Source organism: Pelodiscus sinensis, chromosome 2 (genome assembly GCF_052426305.1).
Source record: "Pelodiscus sinensis isolate ZL-2025 chromosome 2, ASM5242630v1, whole genome shotgun sequence".
Classification (NCBI taxonomy): domain Eukaryota; kingdom Metazoa; phylum Chordata; order Testudines; family Trionychidae; genus Pelodiscus; species Pelodiscus sinensis.
The window spans coordinates 258,107,194-258,125,355 of NC_143053.1; the positions used below are offsets into that span (position 1 = coordinate 258,107,194).

Below are 18,162 nucleotides of genomic sequence, written 5' to 3' on the forward strand. Positions count from 1 at the left end.
CACCCTTTTCCAAGTCCAGGAGCTCCGTTTTGAGATGGGCTGGCCACCTTCCTGGCTGTATTCCGGAGGTGGGCGGACCGTGGCTTTATAGAGCGGCAATTGGGTATTTTCCGTCTTAGTCTCTCTTTCTTAATGAGTCCCAAATCGCTTCCCCACACCGGTTGGCCCCTGTGGACTTTCCCCACGACTGTTCGCTTCCCAGGCCATGAGTTAAACCCATGAACTCTTCTGTCCCTGTTGAAAGTCGCGCCCCGACCCCCCGTGGACCTCCCACCCGCCTGTCCCACACGCGTTTTTCCCCGCTCCGCGCGTTAATACTCCCCAGGGAGCCGCACACGCGGCCTTCCCCGGCCGATCCCCAGGGGCAGAGCGAGCAAACAACCAGCGAGGGGCGGAGGAGAGGCCCGGCGGGGCGTGTCCTCTCCTCTTGTCCCAGCCGGGCGCGCAGGCTGGCTGGCGGGCCAGGTGGCACCTGGGGGCGGCTCCGGGCCGCCGCCGGGGCGGTTCGCTAATCAGGTGCCAGCGGAGGAGGGGCCGCGCCCGGAGAGCTCAGCCCCGCCGCCAGGCGAGCCGCGCTGCCCCCAGCAGCCATGGCGGAGTGAGCCAGGCGGGCGCAGCGCACGGGGAGCCGCGGGGGCGCAGCAAGTTGCCTGAGCCGGGGCCATGCGCCCTGGGCGCACGGGCTGGGGGCCGGGCGCAGGCGGCAGCGGCTGCCCGGGGAGCTAAGGAGGCGGCGCGGGGGAGGCGGCAGCATGGCTTCCAAGGAGCGGCTCTACGAGCTGTGGATGCTCTACTTCGCCAAGGTGAGCGGGGGCAGGGTGGGACGCGCTCCCCGGGGGGCGCCTGCCACCCCCTCCCGCGGGCTGGCCAGCGACCCCCTCCCCACTTGGTTCCGGGGGGGGGCACCTGTCACCTGCTCAGGGCGCACCTGTTATAACCCTCCCCCCTCGCCCTGCCCACCCGGCATGGGGGGAGCAGCAGCAGGTGGGTGGATACCGGCTCGCTCCCCAACTGCGCGCCCTGGACTCGCCTCACCAGCCGCGCCCAGAATCTGCCCCCCTGCCCTGGAGAAAGCCCCCTCCCCCCTCTAAGCTTGGCACTAGTTTGGTACCGGGTGCTCGGCTCACCAGAGGCAACGCCCCCAGCCCGGAGCAGCCCCCGCGGGGGCAGCTCGCTCGCTTCCTGGGCTCGTGTTTGTTTGGACGGATTGGTTCGCATGGGCAGCCGCTAGCAACTGCTCCCCTGCGTGCCCGGGAGAGACGGGATCCTGGCGCGGGGAAGTCCGGGCAAAGGGCTGGGAGAGCAGGCGTGCGCCCCGGCCGCACGTGGCAGCGCTTTGCGGGGGGCGCTTAGGGGTTACGGGCCTAGGACTCTGGGGGTGCCGCGATTCCGAACTGGCCCGGCGCCCCGCTGTCTGGCGCGCCCCTACCTCGGCTTCCCCTCGCCCAGGGGTGTGGTTTGCCCAGCACGCTTTGCTGCTGCCGTGCGAAAGACACCGAGCAGCCAGCAGGGGAGCTGGGTGGCCCCGGCGCGCTGTCACTCAGGGGCCCAGGGAAACGGGGGAGGGAAAAGTCCTTCCCTCGCTTGAGCTCCAGCAAAGGGGCTTTGGACCAGAGAAACTTTTTCAAAGCAGGAGGCTTTCTTCCCCCGGATGATCCATGCCACTTTGGAGCCGCCTGCTGCATTCAGACAGGCATTTCTTCCCAAGCCCTTCCCTTCCCTATAGACAGGAGGCTTGCTTTTAGCAGGGCACCTCGGTTAGCAATGAATGGGGCTAGGCCCTGTCCTTGCTTTCCTGTCTGTTGGGCTTTCTGCTGGCCCTTCCATCGCTTCTTTTTTGGTTTTCGTCTACAATGCACCATGCATCCTGGTTGCGTTGCAGGTGCTCTAAGGGCAACGTATTGGCCACGCCGGTTCCTTTTCAGATCTCTTTTTTAAAGACGAAATGGTTTTGTGGCTTTCTTGCCTTGTAAAGATTTTTTCACCAGACTTAAATGCTGCCTGCAGTGGGGTTGGTGCTGCCCTTTGAAATGACATTGGGGATAGGAGACAACTTACTTTGTCCCTTCCAATTCATTTGGATTGCTGCTTGCAAAACACTGTTTTGTAAAGAGGAAGACAGGCATTGTATATTCATGTCAACAAGGGCACGTGGCTTGTATTCTTGTTTAATGCCTGTGTCTTCCCAGAACTCTCTTGTTTTGGGTACTAGCTGGCATTGGTGATAACATCTGACGTGTGCCTTATTTTATTCTGCTAGTGCCGCTCCAACAAGCAAACACGGCCCGTACAGTAGCGCTTTGTTTTAGTGTTGTAAATATGGCATCGGCTGGGGGAATTCCTCTTTTGTCTGGAAAAGGAAGTTTTCTTTGCTTTTCGCATCTCCGTAAAGTCAGCTCTGTGTTGTGAGGGAGTGGGACAAAAAAAGTCACTTCCTCACCTGCAGAAATCTTTTATAGTGCAAAATCACATGGCACTTGCCGTCTTCTGCCACTGGTTGCTTTTCTAAAGGCTCAGGCTTGCAGGGAACAAAAAGATACAGTTAGGGACAAAAGAGCAGCCCTCCAACTAAACGCTCTGCGTTTTGAGATCGATTTTTCTCTCCAGGACTCAGGATTCCATTTTACCACTGACTGTACAGAGGTGATTGTCGTGCATGGCTTGAGTCTTGGGGAAAAAGCACCAACTTCGAAACTGGAGCATTTTGATTAATCAGTGCTAAAATGGGTGGTTCATCTACTCATAGCTGAACAGGTGTAGCATAACCCAGCCTTTGGTTTTTCTTTAATGGAGATCATAGAACAAGCAGGGACCTTGAGAGGTCATTGAGTCCAGTCCCCTGCCCTCATGGCAGGGCCAAGTACCATCCCTGATAGATTTGCCCTAGATCTCTAAATGCCCCTTCTCAAGGATTGAACTCACAATCCTGGGTTTAGTAGGCCAGTGGTCAAACCACTGAGCTATCAGTGCTCTCTCCTCCTCCCATGTCACATACTGGTCTTCCCTATAATGGGAGGACTGACCCATCTCTTCCTGAACCTTGCTCCAGAGTTGGCGCAATCTTTCCCTCGGGGAGTGAGACGGTACTTTGAATACCGGAAAGACCATGGGCTTGGCCTGGGGCCTCGGAACCAAAAGCGGGTGTGATGTGCACATACAGCGCTATTTCGGTGTGTGTGTGTGTGTTACAGGTGACTTCAACTTGTCTTAAAAAGCAACCCCCTCACCCCTAACCAACAGCCTTTCAGAAACTGAAAAGGAGTAGCGATTGCCTGTAGCGTGGGTAGCCTTCAAGCAGAAATTCGCCCTTAACATCCTGGAAGGGTGCAGGGACTGTTCTTTGTCAGCCAAGGGGAGCGGAGGCTCACACAACAGTCAAAGTAGCTATGAATCACCGACTTGACAGGGTGCAGCGTTGCTGTTTGGAGTTACCGGAGATGGACGTGGCAGAGGGCGGTGTGAACAGAGAGAGGGAGAAGTAGACAGGAGCGTCTTGGCTTACCTCCGGTCGGTCACCAGTCCCCTGCGCTGTGTGAATAGGCACGAACAGCTGTAACTGCGGGCATCTGCGACCGCACGCTGGCTAACGGGGAGGGCTGGAAGCTGGATTTCAAATGCTAGCTCTGTTTGCAAGGGTGGTTTTTCGGATGTGCCAATGCAACTCTGGAAGGGCCTGCAGGGGGATAGGCCGTTCACTCTGTTAATACCGGATTTCTGTACACGTAGCCTTTGTATATAGCCCCTGTTCCCCTATACGAATACTTGCCATTAGAAATATCTGTACACCTGCACCTGCTGCCTTTGCTTGTTCCTAACACATGAAAAGGTCAATTGCTTGTCCCAGGAGCCTGGCTTTCCCCTCCCCCTAACCCCCCACCCTACATGAGTTCTCGGTTCATGAAGGGTTATTCATTGCCCCCCTGCCCTGTGAAAAATCCCTCTACAGAATCTTGGCTAGCACTCCGGGCTGAACCTCTCACCGCGAATGTAGGCCAGTCAATGCCATGGCCGGCCCTCTCCTCTGGCAGCGGCGCTTGAAATGCAAAGACGAGGACTCCCGCAGCGATCTCGTTATCTCTCTTTGCCATCCTAATGGAGCGCGCGGATCGCCTGCTTTGATCCTCCGATTTGGGCTGCATAGCCCGCGCCGCTCAGAATTCCGCCTCGCTTTCATTTTTCTGACTGGCAGCGGGTCAAACATAAAATCCAGGGGGCTGGGGAGGCGTCTGGGGAGACACAGTCAACGTGGCGATGGTGAAGGGTGCCCTGGGTGCGGGCCGGTAAATCGACTTTCCTGTTGGAGAATACTTGACGCAGCTGGTGACTTCTCAGCTTGGGGAAACGCCCTTGTGCGTGGGTTGGGTGGGTTCTTTAACAGATCACGGCAGAGACTTCCTGGGCAGACTGATGTGTCCTTGGTGTTACGAATTTTCTTCTCTCTGAGTTTGCTCTGGGAAGCACCGGGGAGCCGAAAATGATCACTGAAGTTGTCTCCTGCCCTTGTTGAAACACAGCCGTCCTGCGGTGGAGTGAAATGGGACTAGAAGGAAGGGGCCTTCTGGGAGGATGTGAGCTTGTTTCAGCCGCTGGCCGCCCAGCAAAACCCCAACTGCTGCTGTTCGGCAGTGAGAGGATGGCTACGTTGAAATCCGAGCCTGCGGGGTGCATGACGGTGCAGCTCCTTGGCCGCAGCCCTCTGCCCGCCGAGCCTTTTAATCTGGCCCGCCCGTTCCCTGCGGCAAGGAGCAGCACTGCTCAAAGTGACTGGCTGCTCCCTGTGGCTCTCTGTACTGCGGGGGAGGAAGCTTCGCGTGCTGCCCCCGCCCCCAGCAAAATCTCTCAGCTCCTATTGGTCGGCTTCCGGTCAATGGGAGCTGGGAGATATTGCAGGGGGCGGGGGCAGCGTGTGAAGCCTCCCTCCCTCCCCTGCAGACAGGGAGCCACATGGAACTGCCCCCGGGGGCTACCTGAGTGCTAAGGGCCAGGAAAAACTATTTCTCGAGGAGGGTGGGGAAGCACTGGGATGGGTTCCCTAGGGAGGGGGTGGAATCTCCATCCCTAGAGGTGTTTAAGTCCTGGCTTGACCAAGCCCTGGCTGGGATGATTGAGTTGGGCTTGGTCCTGCTTTGGACAGGGGGCTGGACTCAGTGACCTGCTGAGATCTCTGCCAGCCCTGGGATCCTGTGATTCTAAGAGCTGCTTAGGAAAGCGCCTCCCATCCAGAGCCTGCCTCTGGACTCCAGTGCCTCCCGCACCCTCCCAGACCCTGCCCTCCCTCCTACGTACCTTCCCCAGGCCAGAATCCTCTCCTGCACCCGTACCCCCTCCTGGACCCTGCACCCCAATCCCCTGCTCCAGCTCACAACCCCCTCCTTCACCCAAACTCCCTCTCAGACCCCACACCCCCTCCTTCACCCCAGCCCCCTACCCTGAACTCCACTCTGCACCCAACCTCCATCCCAAACCCCACAACCCCCCATAGGAAAGTGCAGCCCTTGACCACTTACCAAAACCTTGGGGTGGGCCCATCAAAAATTGCCTGTCCTTGTTCTAAACAGAGAAAGGAAGTTTTCGCCTCCTCTCTCAGTTGAGAAACTGAGGCCCGGGGAGGGAAGTGTCACCGCGTAGTGTCCCTGCTACAGCAAGGAGAGGAGCAGGTGTGTCGGGTGGCACATACCAGCTTGCTCTACACACGTTTTGGAGCTCGGCTGAGGATTGCTGGGTTTTGAGGGACGTGAGTTGAGCTCCCTTTAGAACTGGGCATGTGGCCGTCTCCATGTACCAGCTGGCCTGGAGGCTGGTGGGGAGAGGACGTCTGAGGCCGGCTGGTCCCTAGAAAGCCACACTAGCGCCCGGCTAGCCTCTGGAAGCCTGGGGGTGCCCGGAGCGCTTTAAAAGAGCGGCAGGTCTCTCGGTGGCTCATGGCAGGGCTCCGCTCTGTGTTGTCACGGCCCAGTGCAGCCATCGGTGGCTTGTATTACACAGCCGCAGGTGTGTACTTCCTGTTAACGTGTCTGATCAGCCAGGCCCCTCTCTGGGCCTTTGGCTGCAGGTAACCGGACCTGGCCTCTGTAGAGTTTTCCTGCAGCTGTTGACACTGCAGGGCTGGGCTGGGTTGTTCGTTTCCTCAACTGGCAGGAGAATGATGCAGTTTTGACAGTGAGAAAGCGGACAGGTAGGCCCAGGCGCGCGTCGGCAGGCCGGGTGTCTGGGGATGCCAGGCAGCTGGAGCCGGCTCAAGGTGCCGGCATCAGAGTTCTATAATGGCCCTGTTTTCCAGACACGCTCCCCTTCATCCCGGCCTCGTTTTCCAGACACGCTCCCCTTCATCCCGGCCTCGTTTTCCAGACACCCTCCCCTTCTTTATCTGCAAGAGTGAAACTTTCTGGGTGCCCGGGCAGCTCCCTCGGTGGGAGCAGCGAAAAGGCCGACATGGACAAAGTGCGAGTCGTGTCTTCTGCAGCTTCTGGGCCAGCTCGGAACAGTCCTATCTCCGAGCCACGCTGCACGATTGTGAGGCATCAGCCTGCCCTGCCTCGTCTTAGCCAGAAGCGCCGCTCTGCGCCCATTTGGCAACACTGCCTCCCCGGGCGTCACGGTCGATGTGGCGTCAGTGTAGACGCCGCGTTGCTTGTCGACTGTCCCTGGCTGTCAGGAGCCAGAGGCGCGGGGACATTCTTTGAGAGTGGGGACCCCGGCTGAGGCCTGGAGCGCAGCCGTGATGTGCTCCAGCCCCCTCATCATTTTGGTTGCCCTCTGCTGGACCCTCTCCAATGCGTCCACATCCTTTCTGTAGTGGGGGGGCCCAGCACTGGACAAACAGAGTGAGGGGGGATTTGGTAGCAGCCTTTAAACACCTGAAGGGGGGTTCCAAAGAGGCTGGAGAGAGGCTGTTCTCAGTGGTGGCAGATGGCGGAACGAGGAGCAATGGGCTCAAGTTGCAGTGGGGGAGGTCTAGGTTGGATATTAGGAAAAACTATTTCCCTAGGAGGGTGGGGAAGCACTGGGCTGGGTTCCCTAGGGAGGGGGTGGAGTCTCCATCCCTAGAGGTTTTGAAGTCCCAGCTTGACCAAGCCCTGGCTGGAATGATTGAGTTGGGGTTGGTCCTGCTTTGGGCAGGGGGCTGGACTCGCTGACTCCTGAGGTCTCTGCCCGCCGTGGGATTGGATGTTGCTCGGTGTTGCACGTAGAGAAGTGTGATCGGTGTGTGCACCCCGCAGTCTGTGCTGTCAGCACTTGGTCCCTGTCTCCTGAGCAGCTGCCTCTGGCTTCCTGCTTCCTTCGAGGAGAGCCCTGTGGACGCCGCCCGCCCGGCGCGGCGTCTCTCTGCGACGGAGCGTGCTCAGCCCCCTGGGTATGTCTACCCTACAAAGTTAATTCGAACTAACGGACGTTAGTTCGAATTAACTTTGATAGGTGCTACACTAGCGCTCCGCTAGTTCGAACTTAATTCCAACTAGCGGAGCGCTTAGTTCGAACTAGGTAAACCTCATTTTACGAGGATTAAGCCTAGTTCGAACTTACTAGTTTGAATTAAGGGGTGTGTAGCCCCTTCATTCGAACTAGTGGGAGGCTAGCCCTCCCCAGCTTTCCCTGGTGGCCACTCTGGCCAACACCAGGGAAACTCTATTGCCCCTCTCCCGGCCCTGGACCCCTTAAAGGGGCACGGGCTGGCTACGGTGCCCGTGCCAGGTGCAAGCCTGCCAGCACCCAGCCAGCAGACCCTGCACCTGGCATGGCTCGAGCCAGCCACCCGCTGCCACCCAGCCCTCCCCCTCTTCCCGGGACCAGGCTGGCGGCTCCCGGGAGCTTGCCCGGGACCGCAAGAGGCGGGCGCCTGCCTGGGCTAGTGCGGACATCGTGGACCTCGTCCACAACCTCCGCACTAGGCACAGGAAAGTGGCTGTGTAGGGCAGGAGAGCTGCCAGCCTGGCCACCCAGGAGCAGGTGTGCATGAAAATCAAGGGGGTCCACTGAGACCCCCGACCCTGAGCCCTGAGCTTAGAATGGCCGTCCTGGTTCAGACCAAAGGTCCATCTAGCCCAGTAGCCTGTCTGCCGACAGCGGCCAACCCTAGGGACCCTGGAGGGGATGGACCGACGACAGTGACCAAGCCATTTGTCTCGTGCCATCCCTCTCCAGCCTTCCACAACCTTTGGGCAGGGACACCACTCCTACCCCCTGGCTAATACCACTCCATGGACCCAACCTCCATGACTTGATCTCACGTCCCTTTAAACTCTGTTCTAGTTCTAGCCTTCACAGCCTCCTGCAGCAAGGAGTTCCACAGGTTGACTCTTTGCTTTGTGAAGAACAACTTTCTGTTACTAGGTTGAAGCCTGCTACCCATTCATTTCCTTTGGTGTCCTCTAGTCCTTCTTTATGGGAACTAATGAAGAACTTTTCTGTATGCACCCTCTCCACACCACTCCTGCTTTTAGAGACCTCTATCCTGTCCCCTCTCCGTCTCCTCTTTTCTAAACTGAGAAGTCCCAGTCTCTTTAGCCTCTCTTCATATGGGACCTGTTCCCAACCCCTGATCATTTTAGTTGCCCTCCCCTCTCCCAGCCTCTCTCTTCCCCTCTCCCACCTCCTTTTCCCAGTCTTCCCGAGTTTTGTTCAATAAAGAGAGATTCTATTTTTGACCACACGTGTCCTTTATTTTTTACATCAGGAAGGGGGGCTAGGGAAGGGTAAGTGGAAGGAGGTGAGGGAGGAATGGGGTACGAGCCCCCGATGGGGAGGACTGGGCTGGCTCTGCGGGCTTCTGGGGGTGGAAGCTCTCCTGCAGCCCCCCAATTGTCCCCTCTCCCCAGATGGCAGCCTGTGGCAAGTGCAGCTGGTCTGATGGCTGAGTGCTGTGATGTGCCCAGTGTGGGTACTCCGGGCAATCCAAGCCAGGACTGCTTTGCAAGCGGGGCACCCCTGAGAACTGTCTGTCCGGGGTGGGGGTCGGGTCCCTTTAAGCGCAGCCCTCGGCTAGCCTGAGACAGCAGCTCCACGCTCTTAAGTCCTCATCTGATGCCCTGCCGGCACTGCTTCCGGCCATCCTTAACCCCGGTTCAGGGTCCACTCAATGTGGACATGCTAGTTCGAATTAGCAAAACGCTAATTCGAACTAGTTTTTAGTTCTAGACGCGTTAGTTCGAATTAGCTTAGTTCAAATTAACTAAGTGCTGTAGTGTAGACATACCCCTTGAGAGCTCTCTGCTCCCTCTGTCTGACGCCCGCCTCGCTGCCGTCAGAGCGAGGGTAACTCACCACGGGCTGAGACCGGTTGCTGGAGCTTTTCTTAGAAACAGGTTTCCTCTCGACTCATGGATGGGGGTGTTGCAGGACAGGCTGGGGGAACCCCCGGGCCTAGTTAGATCTCAGGTCACGCTACATAAGAGTGGCCAGGCTGGGTCAGATCAAAGGTCTGTGGCTAATGCCAGCTGTCCCCGAGGGAGGGAACAGACAATCCCTGCTCCTGAGCCTGACTAGACAGGACAGTCAAATGGTGGGCCAGAGGGAGGATGATTGTACCCATTTTATAGACGGGGAGCCTGAGGCACAGAGCCCAAAGGCTTGATCCCGCAGAGGGCTGATCACGCTGAGCCTGACCTGGTGCTGGACGTCAGCCTGGGCATGTCGCCGGAGCATGTGGTAGAACCGAGGCTTGGCCCATGGCTACCCGGCAGCTTGCTGCAGAGCTGGGAGTGAATCCCAGCTCTCCCAATGCCCTTGCCCACAGCGGCCTGTCTCCTCCCGTCCCTGCTACCTCGAGCACATGGAGGGGTCAGCTGTCGGCTCGGGTTGCCAGATGGTTTCGGAAAAAATACAGGAAAAAAAAAAAAACATGCCAGGAAAAAGTTTGTTGAGCAAAAAAAAAAAACCCCTGTGGCCCCTTTAAAAACTGCGTGCTGAGACTTTTTGGCCCTAACTGGCTGCCGGCAGCTGCCCACCAACTTGCCTCCCTGCGCCGGACCGGACGGCTTCCCTGCGGAACCCGGTAAGCACTAGGGTTGCTAGGCTGCTTCCATATTGAGCCGGGCAGCCTGGGATTTTCGCCTCCTGTCTGGGAAAAAATCAGGAAGTACCAGACGTTTCAGGTATCTGGTATTTTCTGAATTTTTTACCGGCCAGGAGGTGAAAATACAGGACCGTCCAGTTCACTACCGGACACCTGTTGGCAGATGAGCCCCGGGAAGGTCACTCATGCTGAAATCCAGGAACTTGGATTTAGGGGCAAAGCAGCCTGAAACCCCCCCCCCCCCCCCGCCTCCCCACACACACCCTGTGGCCACACTGGTCCTTCGCTGCTCAAGTCACCGCTGCTTACGGTGGGGCTGCCTGTCCCTCCGTCTTCCCGGCTCCCTCTCTGATAACCACGCCGGGGAACTGGTCTCCTCGAGAAGTCCCTGTGTGCCCTAGCAGCCTTCAAGCCCCGGGCCGTGGGACCAAACGCGAGGGAAGCAGCCGGAGAGCAGGCGCGATCAGAAGAAAGCCAGCTGAGGGGTTTCCCCGATGTGCCGGTGGGTGCGACCAAAATTCAAGTGCCCGTAACCCCCTGCCAGTCCGTTCGTTCTCCCCCAGGCCTGTTTGAGCCCCGCTCCTCAGTGTAACTGTCGGAAATAGGCCTGTGGGTACAGCACCTGTCCGTGTCACAGCTAGGGATGGGGATGGTTAACGGGTTAAGCAGTATGGGTGATGCTTACTGGTTATGGTTAACCAGCGGGGGCGGGAGCAGCTCCCCTGTACCACGCCCCTGCTCAAACGGTTAACCGGTTAAATAGGCTCTCTTCTACGTCGGCGCAGCATGCGGCCTCCTCGCGGCGCTGACTTTCAAAGCTTGTCTGCCCTCCTCCTTGGCAAGCGATGGGCCGTCACCGATTTGTTCCTAGCACCAGTACCCGCAAGGCAAAGGATTGCTCTGCTCCTGGCCCAACGGAGGCGAAGCCAGCACAGCTTACGAGCGGCTTGGCATCGCTGCCCCTCCGCCAGGACTCTCTAGCCCGGGGGTGGGGCAAAAGAGCCTCTGCGGGCCGGATTCGGCCCGCCAAGTGGGTGGATCTGGCCCATGGAGACCCTGCTGCTGTCCCTGCCCCGGGCCGGCTGGGGAGCGCATGAAGCCTCTTCCGCCCTGCAAGGAGCACGTGGCACTTCTAAGTGCCCCATGCTCCTTGCAGAGCAGGGGAAACTTTGCGCACTCCCCACCCCCAGACCCTGATTGGCCTGGGGGTGGGGGAGCACAGGAAGTCTCATCCCACCGCCAGGGGCATGGGTGCTTAGTGGGGAGGAGGGGCAAAGGGGCTCCCCTACCCCCAAACCAATCATGGTCCGGGGGTGGGGAAGCTCAGAAGCATCCTGGCTCCGCCCACTTCCCAAACATTTTTGAGGTGGCCCCCAGCAAAAAATGATTGGCCACCGCTGCTGTAGCCCCAACCGTGACCTGGAAAGATGAACAGCCCCACGTTTCTGGTTCTGAGGGGCCGCTACAGGGACGTTCAACCGGTAGTGACTTGCATCAAGTTGCATTTGCGTGGGAACGGGAATCCAGTTACTCACGCAGCGTTTTAAAGCGCATGGAAAGCATCTTAAACGTGCTGGATACGTCAGAACGGAGTGAATCCAAACGTATTTTGCATCTGAAACGGGTTTAGTATACAGGCAGTCCCCGACTTACGCGGATCCGACTTATGTCGGATCCGCACTTACGAACGGGGCTTTCTCGCCCCGGAGGTCGAGGTGGCGGATTGCTGCCTGCGAGCTCCGGGGTGAGAGAGCCCCGCTCGTAAGCTGCTCCCGGTGCCCCTGGTCTGCTGGAGACGGTCCTCAGCAGACCAGGGGCACCGGGACAAGCCGCAGCCGCGGCGGGGTCCCTCTCCTCTGAGACTTTGCCAGAGCAAAGCCTCAGAGGCACAGCACCCCGCTGCCGCTGCGGCTCTGCTCCCCGTGTCCCTGGTCTGCTGGGGGGGGGGGGCGCAGCTAGTGTGCCCCCCCCAGCTCTGGGCACTACTGGACCAACCCGGCAGCACCCCAGCTGCTCTTCCCCAGGTCCTGATTCAGCCGCTGCTGGTCAGTTTCAGCAGTGGCTGAATCAGGACGCCTGGGGCAGAGCAGCTGGGGTGCTGCTGGGTTGGTCCAGTAGTGCCAAGGAGCGAGGAGCGGTGCTACTGGAGCAACCCAGCAGCACCCCAGCTGCTCTGCCCCAGGCGTCCCCAAGTCAGCCGCTGCTGAAACTGACCAGCGCTGACTACAGGAAGCCCGAGGCAGAGTTGCTCTGCCCCAGGCTTCCTGGAATCAGCCGCTGATCAGTTTCAGCAGCAGCTGACTTGGGGAGCTTGGGGTTCTTAAGTTGAATCTGTATGTAAGTCAGAACTGGCGGTCAGTTTCAGCAGCGGTTGAATCTGGACGCCAGTTCTGACTTACATACAGATTCAACTTAAGAACAAACCTACAGTCCCTATCTTGTACGTAACCCGGGGACTGCCTGTAATGGAAATAGCTGTAGCTAGTGAATTGAGAAGGTTGTTTCTGGTCACCCCGTCTAGTAAGGTTTGAGCTTTACTGCATCTCTTTACGCCTTGGTTTTATGCATAGGTTGGAAGAGGGAAAACAAGCTCCCCTGCCTTTGATTCCCAGCTGGGTTTTGAACTCCGCATGAACTAATCATTTAACTGAATGAGATGAGCACACGGGAAGGAAGAAAATTGCCTCCTCTGTGAGTGCAGACAGAATACTTGTCTCAAAAGCTGGTTTAGCTCTTCAGCCAACTCTGGGTCGCTAGGGACTTCCCTTCCCTTCGGTAGCAGATGTGTCCTGCTGGAATATTTTAGATGGGCCTTAATATTGTTGCTCTTCCCCCTTTTTTCTTTTTTAACCCAAGTGGTTTGCCAAAGTTTGGGTTTGCTAAAGTTTGGAGATGTTCTGGTTACGACGAGCAATTGGTGAGAATTGGGTACCTCTTTGCAATCTTCTTTGTTTACAAGGAATGTACAAATGTCTGCGTCTCTGAATACGGGGGGAATCAAATAGTCGGAAAATTGCTTCTTTTGCTCACGGCACCATGAGCTGTCTACGCCTCACTCAGAAACCTCTCTGCACGTTTCTTCCAGGATCAGACACCTGGCTTTCAGCTGCCCCTCAAAGCTGTTTCTCTCAGAGCCTCTGTGTTCCTCCGTCTCTCACTCCCATCCTTACCCAAAAGGCTCCTTGGCAAAAGTTTGTGGCCCAGTTCACACCCCCTTGTCTTAGATGGGGACTTAGCCCTGGACTCGGTCGCCATGACAACGTAACTCTGCCCGGACCAAGATTTCACCCTGCTCAGAACGGTGCGGAGCATCACGTTTCAGTGTTTCTCTGGAAATGGGTGAATCGAACAGGCAGTGATCGATGTTCCATACACTCCCTCTGGGTATCTGGCATTGGCCACTGTCGGCAGACAGGAGACTGGGCTAGATGGGCCTTTGGTCTGACCCAGTACGGCCGTTCTTATGTTCTTAGGATAAGTCGTGCACTTGGGATGGAAGAATCCCCAGCATTGTTACAGGTTGGGGACCGACTGGCTACGTAGCAGTTCAGCAGAAAAGGACCTGGGGATTCCAGTGGAGGAGAAGCTGGATAGGAGTCAACAGGGCGCCCTTGTCACCAAAAAGGCTAATGGCATATTAGGGTGCATTAGAAGGAGCATTGCCAGCAGATCTAGAGAAGTGATTATTCCTCTTTATTCGGCTCTGGTGAGGCCATATCTGGAGTATTGCATCCAGTTCTGGGGGCCCCCACTACAGAAGGGATGTGGATGCATTGGAAAGGGTCCAGCGGAGGGCAACGAAAATGATGAGAGGGCTGGAGCACATGATCTAGGAGGAGATGCTGAGGGATTTGGGCTTATTTAGTCTGCAGGAGAGAAGAGTGAGGGGGATTTGAGAGCAGCCTGCAACTCCCTGAAGGGGGGTTCCAAAGAGGATGGGGAGAGGCTGTTCTCAGTGGGGGCAGAAGGCAGAACGAGGAGCAATGGTCTCAAGTTGCAGTGCGGGAGATCTAGGTTGGATATTAGGAAAATCTATTTCCCTAGGAGGGTGGGGAAGCGCTGGGCTGGGTTCCCTAGGGAGGGGATGGAATCTCTACTAGAGGGTTTGAAGTCTCCACTTGACCAAGCCCTGGCTGGGATGATTGAGTTGGGGTTGGTCCTGCTTTGGGCAGGGGGCTGGACTCGATGATTCCTGAGGTCTCTGCCAATTCTAGGATTCTGTGATAAGGGCCAAAAAGAGGATGGGTATTTAGAAACTTGGTTACCCTTTAAAGCGTGCTCGGCTCTCCCAGCTAGTGATCCAAAGAACCTGGCTGTTAACCAGTCTCGATTATGCAGTGAACGTTGAACAGCCCGGTGGGTGACTGTTTTGTTGTAACGTTGCCTTCTTTCAAAGTTATCAAAGAAAGGGCTGTGAGAACTGGCACCCTTCGCTTTCCCTTTAAGGCTGGGGGGTAGCAGTGCTGCGTGCTGTCAAACAGTCACGATGGTCCACCCCAGAGGTGGCTGCAATGTGTGGATGAACCTGGTTTGTGGGGAGTTCGCGGGAAGCGCTTTGGGATCCCTTGAGCTGAGAGGTGGCGGGATAAATGCAAGTTCCTGTTGGCCACCACCTCTGGGTCTGGTGTTATGTGTTCCAGGAGGAGCCTTCCCCGCAAACAGCTTTCATCATCCCCTGGGAGACGTTTCCTTGCGCTGCTCTGAGCTGGGTGGTTCGTGAGGGACTCAAAAGTCTGTGGCCGCTGCCTCTGTCCGTGAGGGAAGCGAAGCTGTTAGGCCCCGTCCTGTTCTCCCTCCCACGCTGTGGCGCTTCTGCCCACGTGGCCCCTGTGCTTTGGCAGAGCTCCCTGTAACGGTCCTCAGGGCTGCCCCGTGGTCCCCGCCAGCCACTGTTGGCGTCTCCTTATTGAGCTGAATGGAGTAGGTGGCCTCTGAGGTCCTTCCCACCCTGGGATTGCATTTACCTCCCATCCAGCGTTCCCTATAAGCTGGGCACTTGAGCGGCCGCTCAGGAGAGAGATTTGTATGCCACCCAGCTGATTGCCAGAGCGCCCACAGCTAATCGTTGTTTCTATTGGTGGTGCACATTCTACGTGCATCGGCGCACAACACAAAATTTATTCTGCGCGTAGATGCAAAAAAAATCTGCACTTGGTTAGAAAAGATTTCCGGGCAGTGTCCCCACTAGGGTGGGAGTGGGGGTTGCACGGCATGGGGAGGTGTGTGTGTGGGGGGGGGGGTCTCACAGCATGAGGCATGGGGAGGGAGTCCACAACCAGCAGGCTGGGGGGGGGGAGGTTGCCCAAGTCTCCACCTTCCTCCAGGAAGGTCTTGTCACTTCCAGGAAGCAGATGGGCCCGGGGTGGTAAGAGCCAGCTGCTCCCATAGGCCCTGGTGGCCTCTCACCAACCAGCGACATAAAACCAACGGTGGCACAAGGGCGAGGCGCACGGCAGAGATGCTGGGGCAAAAGGGCCCTTTGGGGATGCCCAAGTCGCCCCCAAGCCTCTGGTGGAGGAAGCCAGGGGAAGATCTGCAGAACGTACTGGTCTCCTGGGGCGTGTCAGGCATTCGCCTGAGCCTGCAGAGTGCAGGTGGAGACATTTATGGTGCCTCCAAGCTCTTTAGGAGGGAGAACTCAAGGTCTCAAGCCCACATGAGAGTCTGTTCTTGTGCCTTCTGCTCACCGCTTAGCCCTGCCCTGTTGTGCCTATGTCTTGTTCCTGGAGCCATGTGGATCTCGCACCGACCTGTCCCTGTCGGGGCTGGAAGGGGCACCCTGCTGGCTGGGTAGGGACTTTCTAACACCCTCTTCGTTCCGTCAACGCTGGATGCTCCACGGGTTGGTGACGGGTTCCTCTGTCTTCCCCTGCCCTGTGATTAGTCAGTTTTATTTAACGAGGCCCAGGCTGACTCTGTCCTTGGTGCTGGCCGACTCGTGCGCTGCCCTCTGACCGCGGACCCTGCAGCTCTGCCTCTCAGGGAAAGCCCCTTCATCCCCGGTAGAAAAGACTTACGCAGCAAAACAGGACTCATGCCCTCGGGTGGGCTGCACAGCACGGGGATGGCTCCCACTGGTTGTATTGGTGCACGATCGGGCCTCACTGCTGCACACTGGTGACCGTGTGAATTAGTGACAACACAAGCCCATCAAAAGAAGTTGCCAACTTCATTAGCTGCCTGGCCCTTCACAGTCCCCTCTCTCTGTTAAGTGCAGCGTCCCTCTCTCTGTTAGCAACGGAGCAACCCAGAGAGAACAAATGCAGCTTTATTTACATCCCAGTATCAAGGAGCTGGCGTGTAAACGTGACGTGGTTGGCCGGAGAGTGGGATGGACACAAGATGTGTGTGCTGTCTGTAAGAGCCGTCCGCATGATCTCTAGGCTGGGAAGGGCTCCATTTTTAATTGCAAAATGTCGATAAACCGAGATATAATCCCCCACAGGCTGAAACATTTCTATGGCTGAGCAAAGCACGCAGCGAAGCAAAGTAAGACTTGGCAGGTGACTTTAGACTTTTGAATGAGGCTTGTTCCAGATTGTCTGGTGAATGCAGAGTAACAAGGACGAGTTGATTTGAAGATATTGGATTTGTATGATTTTGAATTGTAATGTTGATGGCTCGTGGCGCTGAGCGTCTTCGCCTGCCCTGAGCCGTTCTGCAAACTGCGACGGCGCGAGGACTCTGGTGGACCCGTTTCCCGATCTCTGCCCTCTCATACGGTTACGTGTGGACATGAGAATCCATTGAGCTTGTTCACTGTTGGCTTGCAAACATCTAGTCCCACTCCTCCAGATCCCTGGCCCTGCTAGGAGATGCTGCCACAGGGCATTAAGGAAGAGCCTTGGGGAGGTGGGTATCGGGAAGCAGTGTGATTTCAGTACAGCCGGGTGGAGTGTCTGCTTCTGCTCCAGCCCCATCTGGATTCTCTTGTGTCCTCTAAGGAGCCAAAACTCGGACTGACCCGATTGGCTTGCTTCTCCCTTCCCTGGAGGGTGACTCCTGACTCCCACTACATTGCCCTGGGTGCTTACCCTTTGGCTACGTCTACACTGCAGAGTGTTTGCGCAAAACCTGCTGTTTTTGCGCAAGAAAAAGTACAGTGGATTGTCAGAAGACAGGGCTTTTTGCGCAAGAGTTATATGTTTGTGTGGAGAGACAACAAGGGTTTCTTCCACAAGAAACCCCTATCGCAGTGTTTCTTAAACTGTGTTGCGCGGCACACCAGTGTGCCACAAGGCAGTTGGAGGTGTGCCACGGAGAACAACAGAATTCAAAATGGCCACCCTTAAAGGGACAGACTACTTTTTTTTTTTTGGCTTAATAATTTTCCTCTGACCCTTTTTTTTCCTCAATAGCTTTCCCTTCTGACCCTTTTTTTTTTTTTTTTTTTTCCCCTTCCTCAACAACCAGCAGACTGGTGGGGAGGTTGCCCATGTCTCCACCTTCCTCCAGGAAGGTCTTGTCACTTCCAGGAAGCAGATGGGCCCGGGGTGGTAAGAGCCAGCTGCTCCCATAGGCCCTGGTGGCCTCTCACCAACCAGCGACATAAAACCAATGGTGGCACAAGGGCGAGGCGCACGGCAGAGATGCTGGGGCAAAAGGGCCCTTTGGGGATGCCCAAGTCACCCCCAAGCCTCTGGTGGAGGAAGCCAGGGGAAGATCTGCAGAATTTAAAAAAAAATTGTTTGTTCCTCAGTCTTAAAAAGTTTAAGAAACACTGCCCTATCGGAAAAAGCACAGGCGCTCTGATGGCTGTTCTGTGAATGGTCATCAGAGCTTTTTTGCTCAAGAGCATCCATGGTGGTGTGGACGCGCTCTTGCACAAAAGCACATGGCGGTGTGGACGCGCTCTTGCACAAAAGCACATGGCGGTGTGGATGTGCTTTTGCGCAAGAAGCCTGCAGTATAGACATAGCCTTCATGCCTTGGAAAATCTCTCTCCTATTTGTATCTCCCCAACGGTCAAGAGATGCTCTAGGGAAATCCATAGACACTCTGCCTAGTCCTTTTGCATCTGGCCTGCTTCTCCAGATAAGCCTGCCTGATTCAATGCTCCCCTTTTAATCTCTTACTGGCGTATTTTTTCCTTTGCCTATCACTGCAGCTTGTACATATTTAAGATAAAGCGTGTTTGTGTGGTGCATGTG

At 56.6% G+C, this 18,162-nt stretch overlaps 1 protein-coding gene across 2 annotated transcripts in view; it reads left to right on the plus strand.

The window, feature by feature from the left end:
* The first annotated feature begins 432 nt into the window (after positions 1-432).
* NBEAL2 (neurobeachin like 2) overlaps positions 433-18,162 on the plus strand; it is a 184,664-nt gene continuing 166,934 nt past the window's right edge. For both annotated transcript variants that reach the window (XM_089776846.1, XM_089776843.1), the window contains exon 1: positions 433-803. In XM_089776846.1, coding sequence (XP_089632972.1) covers positions 753-803 — 51 coding nt within the window. In that variant the 5' untranslated portion in view covers positions 433-752. The remainder of the gene's footprint in view (positions 804-18,162) is intronic.